This window comes from Silurus aristotelis, assembly GCF_946808225.1.
Source record: "Silurus aristotelis genome assembly, chromosome: 1".
NCBI classification, from domain to species: Eukaryota; Metazoa; Chordata; class Actinopteri; order Siluriformes; family Siluridae; genus Silurus; species Silurus aristotelis.
In genome coordinates, this window is record NC_139574.1 from 5,394,432 (window position 1) to 5,408,001 (window position 13,570).

General features: G+C 39.8%; 1 protein-coding gene across 1 annotated transcript in view; it reads left to right on the forward strand.

Moving 5' to 3' along the window:
* gad2 (glutamate decarboxylase 2) overlaps nucleotides 1-2,594 on the forward strand; it is a 28,514-nt gene extending 25,920 nt beyond the window's left edge. Inside the window, exon 16 of the mRNA XM_083546621.1 lies at nucleotides 1,836-2,594. Within this exon, the coding sequence (XP_083402747.1) occupies nucleotides 1,836-2,009 (174 nt within the window). The 3' untranslated portion in view covers nucleotides 2,010-2,594. The remainder of the gene's footprint in view (nucleotides 1-1,835) is intronic.
* Nucleotides 2,595-13,570: the final 10,976 nt, after the last annotated feature.

The window sequence follows — 13,570 nt, forward strand, 5'->3', positions numbered from 1 at the left end:
CACATCCTCATACTGCTGCATCCTCGCCGTCACTGTTACATCCACACTGCCACTCCCACATAATCACACTGACACTCCCACGTCCTCACACTGTGACTCCCACTGTCACTATATCTCAGGATAAATTTTTGTAGGATTTATATGGGATTATGATTGCAACTGTGCAGTTATCATTCTTTTCTTTTATTATTATTATTATTATTATTATTATTATTATTATTATTATTATTATTATTATTATTATACAGTATATTATAAACTTTTTTTTTATTTCTTTTTTTTATTTTCATAATTTTTTTTACTGTAAATGCTTTCTTTCTTTCTTTCTTTCTTTCTTTCTTTCTTTCTTTCTTTCTTTCTTTCTTTTAAGGTTTTTAACAGCTAAAAGGTGCCTGTAAGCAGCACTTTTTTTAGACCGTTACCTCTGTTGAAGCTGAAGCTTTCTGTCATGTGCTTGTGATGTTTAGATCTTGTGCCTTTGCTCTACTAAAGCAGATGGATGTTAAATGGAAAAGCAGTGCAGGATGAAACACAAGCCGGCCTTTTAAAAGTGTGACCCGGGTCACATATCAAAGAAAAAAACACACCTACATTCACTTTTTCTGGAGAAGAGAAACGTCCCTGAGTCACATTTCTGTCAGAAACGTTTAAGCAGCTGCCAGAAACAGGAAGTGACCTGAGACAGTCGTACAGAATCATTGACTTTCACCAGGGCATTGTAAGATTACTCCTGCATGTCTCGCTGCAGACATAGCACATGTACACGGCTAAATTTAGCCTCTCGCTCTTTCCTATGCCAGACGCAGCCGTCCTGAATCAATGTAATCATCCTGTTTTCTGATGGAAAGCCCGGGTGAGCCGTTCGATATCTTCAGTCTCGAACCATCACCCATCCCCATCACTGTCACTGCACAAATAGGAACTAAGCGCCGCATTGACTTGTCTTTAAATCACCTTTCAGGCTGCATTCATTCTTTAAAGATAAGGAACTTTAAACTTTTAATAAATTCTCAAGAGCTTCTGAGATTGGTCTTCAATGGACATTTTCTGGGAGTTTCATTACTGATTGCTGGTTTGAATAGCAAACCCTAATAGATGCATTTATTCAAGAAAACACTCCTTAAAACTACATGAGGAAAAAACCTTGAGAGGAACCAACTTAAAAAGTCCTCATCCTCAGCACCATCATTGTTGAGGAACTGTTCATACAAACTGTGGTCCTGAGCCATTGTAGCAGACTGTTGCCAAATATTAATTCTAGTCCAAATCCATCCTCAAAGTTCTTGAGTTGCTCAGAACTTCATGGATGTTTAAGCAGTGAATGTCTTTCTTCACATCTCCCAGCATATTAGGACGCCGGAGTCAGAGTGCAGACTGAGCTCCCCTGGAGCACTATAAGGGCCTTGCTCAAGGGCCCAAGTGTGGCCCAACTTTCCGACCAGTAACCGAGAGTCTTAAACACTGAGCTACCACACAACTGTTGAGTCAACACTTAATGCTGATTTGATGGACATTCAAACCCAAATGAGTTTTCTTTTGAGTCTGGTTCCTCTCAAGGTTCATACCATCTCAGGGAGATTATTTTTTACCACAGAAGATTTTTCTTACCACTTCTGGCTCGCTCATTAGGGACAAACTTATGGCACTAGTTTGTAATCTATCTATCTATCTATCTATCTATCTATCTATCTATCTATCTATCTATCTATCTATCTATCTATCTATCTATCTATCTATCTATCTATCTATCTATCTATCTATCTATCTATCTATCTATTTTAGAAAACAGATTTTTATTCTCCTGTTCATTGGTAATCTCTTGGCTCCTTCCTCAGGTTGCTCCTACAATCAAAGCCCGGATGATGGAGTACGGCACGACGATGGTGAGCTACCAGCCACAAGGGGACAAAGTCAACTTCTTTCGAATGGTCATCTCCAACCCGGCCGCCACCTTCGAGGACATTGACTTCCTCATTGAAGAGATTGAGCGACTCGGACAGGACCTGTAACGACCCCCAACCCATCCCCCGGAGTGTCTCACTGTACAAAATGTTTGCTGTGAATGTATGGTATTTCTTTTTCTTTCTTTTTTCTGCACTAAGTCTAATACAGGTGAAGATGTTTAAAATTCCATTAGAATCTTTCGTATCGATGTCCTGGACGGCTCGGGTCCGGAGGTCTGTAGAAACGTTGATGTCCGCTCCTGTCTATGTTAGAGTGAGCTTTACATGTGTGGCGTGAGCGTGGAGATTTATTCGCTTCAGTCCTGTGCAATAGGTCGTCTTTTTTTTTATAAGAAACCCAACTGAGCAGATGTTCTAAGTGCCAGATGTTACTATAGAGTTATAAGAAGGAGGGAGATTTATTTATGTAGATGTAGATGAGAGAGAGACAAAGACAGAGACAGAGGGCACTTTGGCTTACCTCAGTATTGCCTTTACAATTACAGGCAGCATTTAAGTGCCATTTAGTAGAGAATACAGGATTAAATAAATAAAGCACAGAGGGATGGTTTAGCCAATAGGATTCCATTCCTTTAACTCTCAAGCTGTTTAACCCTAGCGTGTGCTAAAAAGAAAGTTTTATCCCAAAAAGCAGGAATGTAATGTATCTACATTTAACAGAAGGTAAAGCGGCTGCGAGATCTGAAGCCGACTGAACCAAAAGGTCTTAACTGGAGCGTAAACACAATTTCTAGAGAATCATTTATTCTAATTCGCACAAAGCATTTACACCAGACTAAATAATGAACCCACCAAGCTGTGGCCAATTACGTGTTAGCTGCTAACAAATAATGCTGTTTATGTGTAGATGATTATCATCTAAATCAAATTAAGCCACATACACCAATAGCAAATTATTGAAAAACTCCCAGAAGGCGGTTTCTGGCATCTACGGAAAAAATTAAAACACTGCTGAATAGAATTTATTGACATCCAGATGTTGACGGCATGAAGCCTTATTCAGATGGGATTAGTTTTACCTGTGTTCATTTTTAGCTCTGTATCAAACCGTCACTTTACAAATTGTACAAGCAAAGATTATATAAATCGATTTATATAATTTATCCAAAAGTACATGTTGATACAGATGTGCTTGTATCCTATAGTAAAATCTCCTTATCATCATCTGCAGTCGAACCCAAACCGAACAAAACTCTGAAGAACTCATCATATGTTCTTTAATGGTTTAATCCTAACAATATTCCTTCATTCATGATGAAGTCTTGCTAATCCTAGTGCTTGTTTGTGTTCCAAACAACGTTACCGAAACCGAACTAAAAACTTGAAACAATAAATCATATTTTCTTTAATCGTTTAATCGCAGCAATAAGCATCCATTCGTTGTGAATTTTTACCAATCGCAGTGTTCACTCATGTTGAAAACCATGTTACTGCTTACGTTGAACAACCCGAACCCTCATCGAGTTTAAAACTCAGAACAATAAATAATGCATTCCTCAACCATTCAATTCAAACAAATATACGTTACAAAGTCTTTCCAATCTCTGTGTTTGCTCAAGTTTAAAACTCAAAAGAATAAAATATAGCTGATGCTTTATATCACATATTAGATTAGTGGCACTTCTAGAGGGAACTTCCTAACAATGACAGGCGCAACTTCTGTGGCCTTTTAATCAAAAACGCAAATAAAAAAAATCAATTTGTATTCAAATTTCCTGGGACTTTTATTCTGTATTGCGAAGTCTTTACAACATAGGGATCCCCTTTTCTCCGGTAACAGTATACTCAAAGTAGTACTTGTTATTCATAGGTACCCAGTACGGTTTGTATAGAATGGTTCATTATTGTTGATGTTATTATTATTATTACAACTCCCTGAGTCTGTAACTAGAGCTGAGAGTAAACTAGAACTTCTCAGACTAGACGACGTCCTATCTAATGGATTGCTGTACTTCCTGTCGGTGTGTGTTTGTCAACAAATTACTGTCAGACAGCGAAAATGTTAAACTCATTTGTATCCAGAGCACAAAGACTTTTCTAGACCAGGTAGTAATGAAAGAACACAGCGTTAACCTTAAAAAAAAATAAATTAGTTTATTGATTTATTAAAATGTTTATGGAGTATATGTAGATTAGGTGTAAGTGTGTAAGGTGAGGTCTGTATCTTTAGCAGACAGTGACATATACCAATAGATCTTGAAACACACACGCACACACATATATATATATATATATATAAATATATATATATTTACGCAGGCGCTAAGCGATGAAACATTTCATTCTTGTAGCAGGATTGGTTTTCTGCTCCTGCAAATAATTCACATCACATTCATTAACATATAGTGTACTGTAGTGTAGAAGTGGTACAGCTGAACTGAGCCGATAGCGATGAAGCAAAACATTAGCAATACTGCTTAGGACATGCAATTAGACCTAAATGTAAATGGGTTTGGGTAAAACAATTTGTGATATATCGCTTAGGTTCGAATCAGAAATGCTAAATAAGATTCAAAATGTAATAAAGATTCTGGACATTTCACTGCCACACCAACAGATGGTGCACTTTCCAGAGTACAAACTCTTACCTGAGTACTTCCTGTTTACTTCCTGGGTTTTAAAGAAAATTGGCCTTGGGAAATCTTCCCAATCCCAATGTTCCAATGCAATTTTTGGATAAAGTTTATGAGGTTATGGTTTATAAGGGGATTTGGATATAGAGATAACTTTTTTTCCCACTTCGTTTCCTGTAAAATGTATTAAGTCTTTTGCAAATTTCACTCTGCATCTGAGTTTCCATTTTACCAGATTTGGCTACATAAATAGATTGAGAAAAGCTCCACATGCTCAACAGCATAATAGGTTTATGTTTGAAAACACATATTTTTCTCTCCAGTTTGGCCTTCGGTCCACACTGAGATTCCCATTTTAGTCAATGAAAACGTGGCTTTTTGAAAACGCTCTTCATAGTGGATACTTTTGAAAAGGCTGTTTTTGCGGTGCATTGTCAGCTTTCAAAAATGATGACGCATTTTTAGTCAATGCAACGATGTTTCAAAGTAAATAACGGCAGAGGAAAACGAGTGTGGATGCGATTTTTGGGAAACGATTGAACACAAAAGTGTGGACGTTGAACGTTTTTAGGATCCACATGGTCCCAGTAGGGACAAAGATCAAGATTTAGGAAACTAGCAAGCACTTTGCAATAAGGGAAAGTATCCAAAATATTTAGCCACTCTAAAACCAGGAAGTACCCAGTAAGTAGGTGGGTGTGGTCAGAATGATCTCTGGTGACCCCTAGAGTGTCCAGTGTCCTTGTTACATAATAATTTATCTCTGTAGCACTTAGTTTAACATCTGTGAGTTTTCCATGAACTGTGTCAATCATTAAAAAACAACATTGTACAAGTCGTTCTTTGTAAATGGACATATCTCTGTGAATACATCCATGTATTGTATATAAAAGAGTCTATTTGTGAGGTAAAATATTATTTTCTCAAATCAAATAATGACATGTAATTGTAATACTACAGTATCTATACTATATATATATATATATATATATATATATATATATATATATATATATATATATATATATATATATACATATATACAGTTATGATTTATGTGTATGTTTATGTGTGATGGAACATGCTTTAATTTACTTCGTTTTTTGTGCTAAGAACAATAATCGAAGAGAAAAAAAGAACCTAACATGAAATTCCATTCCTTGAACCGAAGTCGGTTGGCTTTGTGCCCAAGTGATCGACTTGACATTATGTGCCAGTATGTAAATTTTGTGTGTTTGTACTGTAACTGTACTGCCTTAGTATTTATTGCTGATATCGTCTCGTTCTCCACCTGGGGGACTTTGTGCACTTTAGATTTCCTGTAAAGTCCAGTGGATGTTTATAGTTTTGATGAAGCCGTGAATCGTCTGAACGTGTCACTTTTTTTTTTGTCTTTTTTTTGTACGAATTTGGATGAAAAGTTACGTGATGTTTTCCGATTCGCTCCGATTTTGTTTCTGTTCGCTAAACACGTCGATGCTACCTATCTGTATCCTTAACATGTCCAACCAATGAGTTTCCTCTTTTTACTACTGTGTACACGTAAGGTCTGCCATCGTTCTAAAGCATAAAGCGGATGCGATAAACAAGCCGTCAAAAGAAAAAAGCCGAAGTGTCCTGGGCACGTCCTTTACGTTGTTTTTTATTTTCTCCTCCGCTGCTATTGCTGCTGCTGTTGCTGCTGATATCGGGCCTTTGCATGTGCATGAACGCTTTGCTTTCTTTCCAAGCCTGTGATGTACAATATTTACCCAAATATTTACTGTGTGATAGTCTTAGTGCTGAATGTACTGTACAGTAACGCTTCGCTTTAAATGTAGTGCTTCGTCGCTAGCTTGTTTGGCTTCATGTAGTAGTGTCGCTTCGAACATATTTATCTGCTAAGCTACTGTAGCATGCTCTGTGCGTGGCTAGAAAACATGTCTGCTTCTGCGATCTGATCTCTATCTTTCTCTGTCTATCGCTCTATGGTCGTCTCTGATATTAACGTATGTAGATTGCCAGCATGCCTATATACATATATATATATGTAGTCTTAATCCTACCCTGTATTGCAATCTGTCTTCCTGTTTTTCTTCTTCTTCTTCTTTCTCTTTCCTGCTAACGCTCTGCCCAGCAAAAGCAGCATTCAGACCTTTAAGGGCAGCGCACGCTCGCTCTTTAGCAGCTCGGTGCCCACAGGAACATCGGCTTGACCTTACATGAGCTTTATCTTCATCAGGGTTGACATTGTTTCAACGAGTGTCTGCGATTTGAATTTCGAAGACATTTAGGAGACTATTTAAAACGGATTATATTTCAGCCTACAGCTCTGTTTAAAACTTGCTATATGTGACTAGGAAATCATGAATAAATATTCTTGTGGAAAATCTTTGTTTAGAGTCATTATTATGCACGCAACAAAGAGGAAAGGATGTTACCTCTTCAGATTCAAAGCTACAGTTTTCCGACGAAAATATGTGGACGGTAGAATCGGTATGTGCTTCTTTTTTAATATCCCATTCTACATTTAGTCCCAGTTGCTGGTATAATAACCTGCACTTTTATGATGTTCCACTAAATTTTGTGGAGATTTTTGTCCATCAGAGTGTTATTGAAGGTGAGGAGGCCTTGGGTGCAGTCAGTGTTCACATACATCCTAAAGTTCAGATCGATTGGAGCTCTACAGCAGAAGATCTAAACCATACTGTCATGGAGCTTAGTGCACAGTGGCATCATCATGCTGGAACAGGTTTGGGTCTCCTAGTTTAAGTGAGGGGGGAAATCATATGCTAACGCATCCAAAGACATCCTATGCAATTGTGGGCCTTCAGCTTTGTGGTAACAGTTTTTGAAAGAAACACTTATGGTTGGAAAAGTTGGGTGTCTCTATACTTTTGACCATTTAGTACATAATGATTAAACAGAAATTGCATTGAATGGATTTATAACTATTGTATAAATGTAGCTCTTTAACAAGAAAAATGGGGGAAACTTTCCACAAACACAAATACGAGAGGATTTAACATGTAGGAATAGAAAAAATACAAAATATACTGTACATACAGCAGTAGCCCATGCAAAAGAGAAAATAAAACACCAGAGAAAATAAAGAAATAAATTAATAAATAAATATAAATTCACCTGGAGCAGTGGATACAGAACATTTGATATCACAATCTGGCATATAAGAATGAGCTTTGACTAAATATAAACAAAATGGCTATATATTAGCAAAAATATTTTGAAGACCAAAAATAGTCATAACCCCCATGAATTTCAATGTCACTTACGGTATTTTGTAGATGCCCTCATCCCGAACAACTTATAGTTAGCTTATATACAGTGTTGTGCTAGTTACTAAGAAATAGTAACTAGTTACAGTTACTAGTTACTTCATTCAAAAAGTAACTTAGTTACTTTGTTGATTACTTACACCAAAATCCATCAGAGTAACTAAAAAGTTACTTTTATAGGTAACACATTACTGTTAAAAGTAACTTTTTAGTTACTTTTTTAAAGAACGTTCTTTAATGTTCCCATTAATGGCCTTTTATGTGTTATGGTCTACAAACACAAAACTGACTTAAACATAAAGTAATTTATATATAGTAATTTAATAAACACTATTTTATTAAAGTCAGAGCAGCACAAACTGAATATATCACAAGGATTTCTGAAATAAATAACCAAACAAGCTGAATAATATATTCACAATCAAAAACTAAAGTGGCTTCTGCATCATAAAAGCTGTTGTGTTGAGCTCTTAAAAAATGTTCCTTTCACAGATGAAGTATGAAAACTATCAACAATGTAGAACAGAACACCGGGTTAGCTTCTAGCTTCTAGCTTCGTCGAGGCATGGAGTTTCTGGAGGAGCTTCAACAGATCGGAGTTGCTGTTTATCGCAGTAGATATGACCTTCGAACCAGAAAGACACAGCTACTGATACAACATTTGACAAAAAAGTTTTTGTCTTTATGCTCAACTAAAGTGAAATAATGAGCATATTTCCACTTTGAAAAACTCGTCTTGCTCTCGCCTCGACTCGCCATTACTGCCGCACAGACCTGAATAAACGGAGACACGCCCACATTGCGTCTTCTTCGTGTTTACAGTGGTTCATCCTCCAATCCTACAATGCGTCGCCTGTAAACAGGTTAGACTGTAGGCTACACTTCAGCCGAAATTAATTATAGAAAAGTAACGGGTAACGCACCATACGGTAACGGTAACACAGTTACTTTATTTAAAAAGTAATGCGTTACAGTATTAGTTACTGTCAAAAGTAACGCGTTATTGCCCAACATTGCTTATATATGTATATGTATATATAACTGAGAAGTACTGAGCCCTGGAGAAAGAGCTCAGTGGTGCTGGGATTTGAACTAATGACCTCCTATTGAGAAGGACAACAGCTAACCACTGAGCGTGTACTTTTTTTTTCATTGTGTTTACCAGATATTAATATTTTAAAAACTCATTTTAAAAGCTCATTAATGATTATGTAGAATAGAATAGTTAGTCTAGAGTATAGAGCACAATTTTATTTTATAACAATTATTTTCCCTTAAAATGTTAGAAGGCAGTGCATCTGAGATAGCAAGAGTTTTTTTTTTAAATGGCTAGTTTTTCAAGATGGCTGCCATCAGTGTTTAGCTACTTTGTTTATAAAAGATTAAGATGTATCCTAAATCACAGGAGATTTACCTGAAGTTTCTAGGTAATGATATTAACACGGCAGTTCAAGTGCACAACATAACAATAATGTAGACTTCAGTGGCCTGAAATATCTTGGATGTGTTGAGGCTAAGTAAAAAAAACTTCCATGTGGAATGTTTTTGGGCATGAAATGTTCTGGTCCTTTTCATAAGCAAAAAAATTAAAGACAGGGAGTTAAACATGGATTTCAAGATATCCCTGAGTGCCACGAACAATAACAATAAAAACCTCACCGTATCAAGGACTGCGTACATTTGACTCATGCATTTGGGTTTGCTGAAAACATTCACGTGAGGTTACTGGAAACCAGAGCTTTACTGTCTCTGGGTTTAAATCTTTTCTTTTGTTTAGTTTTAGTTATTTTTCTCCACTCTGGAGTGCACACAAAGTCTGATGTGTATTGACTGTATATCCTTTATCTGTCCCATTTGGTAATAGCGCACTCGATGCAGGATGAGCAGCACTCTGAGCTTTTATTCCAGGCATTTCAACAGTAAAATAAAAGCACTTTAGAGCCACTTAAATGATGCTTTTATCTGTAGCTTCTGTTGCTTTGTCTCGAACAGAACCAATAGAAAGCCGAGCAGGAAGTGGGATGGATATTCTTTTATTACATTTCAGACAGAAGTCACATAACTAGTCACACTATTGCACAATAATTTTTAAAAAAAAATAAATGTATTTATTATTCTTTATTTAAAATAATAATAATAATAAAAATAAAAATTGCATTTTTTGCATTTATTAATTTCATTTACAAATCTTACACAATATTCATATTCTTATTTTTTTTATATTGTTCATTCATCTGTTGTTAAGATTTTTTTAAATGTGATATTTCACATTGTTTGTTTTTGCTTAATTAATTTTTTTTATACACATTTCATTCATTTCTAAACAGATTTTTTTACACAAATTATTAAAATAAAAATCTGATTATTTTTTTTCTTTCTTTCTTTTTGCAGTAGTCCTGCAAGTCATATGACTTGGTCATGTACCTTACTGTTTTAATTTGAGTAATTATCATCTCTTGTAAAGTTCTACGTTCTGGGAGTTTGTAACACATCACTTATGTTGTGTTCCCTTTCAGGAAATCGCTCACGCTCTGAATCACTTGTGAAATCCGGCCAACGGCAAAGCGTCGTGCAGGGTGACATCATGACCAGGAAGCTACAAAATGCGCATGCAGTGGAGCCGGCGCTAGCTTCTGTTTGTTCAGGTAAGCGTTTTGTGTGTGAATTGGTGCAGGCATGAGCTTTAAAAGCAAGCAAGATTTTTGACTGTGTAAATGTGTTCCTCCTTGAAGCGCTTCATTTCAGGGGGATACACACAGCTGATGTGTTGTTTGCTTGGGTGAGGAGCATTCTCAGTCGGCTCTTGAGGGAGTCGACTGCTCACATTGTAACCATATGTCTATGCGCACTCTCCACTCGAGGAGAGCATTGTTCGAGGAGAGTGTTCTCCCTCGCGGCTTGGGCCCCGCTCTTGCCTAAGCAAAGCCGTTCGCAAGGGGATCTGACCGAAGGCATGGAGATGGGCGCGTCCCTTTCTCCTGCCTCACCTGCCGGGTCTATTGCTCACTTCCTGGGGGAAGCGGGCCCTTTGGCGGTTTCTTCCTCCGGTGCGAGCAACGCATTGCTCCACATTTCTTTCTCTGAGGAGGGAGAGATAAAGGAAGCTAGCAAACTCACGGACTCTTCTCCTCCTCCCGGTGCCCATCCCCCCTTGCAGCAGTTGTCTTCATCCACCTCTGCCCGGTCTTGTAGCGGATAGAGGAGACCGCCACCTCTCAGGAGGCTCCACCGGCTGCAGAGCACTGCTCCAGCTGCTCTGGACTGGCCAGAGACCAGCCCTTAGAGAGCCTGGCTGAAAGACATGTCTCAGCGGGTCCTGCACACGGTAGAAAAAGAGCTTCTTGATTCAGTTCGGGTCCTCTTCTCCCCATTTTAATGGGGTGTGTCCCACTCTGGTGGATCCCGGGCAGGCTCTGGTCCTGGAACAGGAAGTAAACACTCTCCTGAGAAAGGAGGCCAAGTGGTCCCTTCTTTACTCAGAGAGTCCAACTTCTACAGCCAGTACTTCAGGGTTCTAAAGAAGGATGGGGGGTTGCATCCAATTTTAGATCTATGCGTCTTTAACCACTCGCTTATGAGGCTCAGGTTCAAGATGCTCACTAATAAAGCAGGTCGTGTCTCAGATCAGGTCCGAGGACCAGTTTGTTATGATAGATCTAAAGGATGCATACTTCCACATATCCATCCTTACCAAAATCAGGTGCTCCTGTTCAGCCTGCCGCTCTGACCCCACACCTTCTCAAAATGCACGGATGCGGCTTTGACCCTGCCCAGGCTTCGGGGCATTCGCAATCAGTATATCGATGATTGGTTAATATTAGCTCGATCAGAGCTTCTGGCCGTCCTGCATCAAAATGTCCTTCTCCTCTGTATAAAGGAACTCGGGTCAAGAATAAACACCAAGAAGAGTGTGCTTTCTCTAGTAGAGAGAACCACCTTCTTAGGCGTGGTTGGGTACTCGACCGTTACTTTATGCTCGGATCAAAGCTAACCTCATGACAGTCAAGAGTGAGAGTAGGTCAGTCACTTACTGTGAAGCAGTTCCAGTGGCTGCTGGGACTCATGGCAGCAGCATCCAGTTTGAATCCACTCAGCCTCCTGCACATGGGACCCCTGCAGTGGTTGCTCAGAGACAGAGGGTTCTCCCGAAAGGCCAATCCATTTAATTCTATCAAGGTCTCGCAGCGAGCCCTCCGAGCCTTAGATATGTTGAAAGAACCTGCGTTCCTGTCTCAGGGTCCCATCCTGAGAGCTCCTTGTTGTTGCTTAATGCTAATGACAGAAGCATCCCTCACTGGGTGGATGCATCCCTCACCCACGGTCGGTGGAACAATCTCCATCTCATGTGGCACATAAACTGCCTGGAGATGCTGGCCATAAACTGCCTGGAGATGCTCTGAAACAGTTCCTCCCAGACCTGAGGGATCGCCATGTGCTGGTCTGTTAGGACAGCACATTGGTGGTCTCTTACATCGACCACCAGGGGGTCTCCGATCTCGCCCCTATATATCTGCTGGCACGGCAGATACTCCTGTGGTCCAATCAGAGAGCAGACGCCCTTTCGAGGCAAGGGCCGAGGCCCGGGGAATGGAAGGTCCACCCTGAGGTGGTGGAGTGGATATAGCGGAGGTCTTACATAGCACAGGTGGATCTGCTTGCAACTTAAGAGATATCACACTGTCCCATCTGGTTCTCCCTTACTCACCCAACCCCTTTGAGGCAATTTGGCGCAGGGTTGCCTCTTTAAACCTGAAGGTTTACGTGTCTGCTATCGCGGCTTATTGTGCCCCGCTTGCTGGGCAGTTGCTGAGTAGACACCCATTGTGACACGTGCCTGCAACTCCTCCACAACCTGTCATGCTGCAGGCATTGTACCCTCCTCCTTTTCATCCCCTCACCAGAAGAAACAACCAGACTGTGTCCAGTGTGACGAAGGACGTCCACAGGATGAGTCCGTAGAGAAAGTTAGAGCAGCTGTTTGTCTGCTATGGTCTCTATAGGCACCAAACAGATTCTCAGTATGTGGATTTTTGGATGTCCTCTGGTCTCTCCGCTTCTTTTAGTTTTAAGGCTCACTTCTCTCGGAATGTGGCAACCCCTACGGCCTGGTCCCCTGGAGTCCCACTCCAGGACTTTTGCAATGGCGCGGACTGGTCCACCCCACTGACCTTCATCAGGTTCTACGACCTCTCCTGGCTCCTCTGTCCTGCGCTCTAGCTGTGCTCTCACACACTAGGCAAGGACTGGTCAGTGTGGCATGATTGGACACTCATTCCCAAAGCGGTGTGACGCAGCTCGAGTTCCTGAAAGGGAACATCTCTAGGTTATGTATGTAACCTTAGTTCCCTGAGGAAACAAGATGCTGTCGCTGCTTTGAGCCACACTCCATGCATCCCTGCCATGCTTCCCTTTTCATTTTCAGAAGCTAGCGTCAGCTCCACTGCATGGGTATTTTGTAGCTTCCTGTTCATGACATCACCCCGCTGGTGACGTCGCGATTTGCCGTTGGCCAGATTTCACACGTGATTTAGAGCGTTAGCAACACAAAAGAGTTCACAAAGCATTGTGATGCAGCGTCTCGTTCCCTCAGGAAACTAAGGTTACATACGTAACCTCTAGACGGTTTGTTTTCTGTGTGTTTAGTATAAAACTGCAGTTGTCTGAACCTTGGGTTTCACTGATTATACTTTTTGCATTTTGTTTGTGTTTTCTTTAATTAAAAACCTCCACAATTTTGACACACTCCCCCGTAATCACA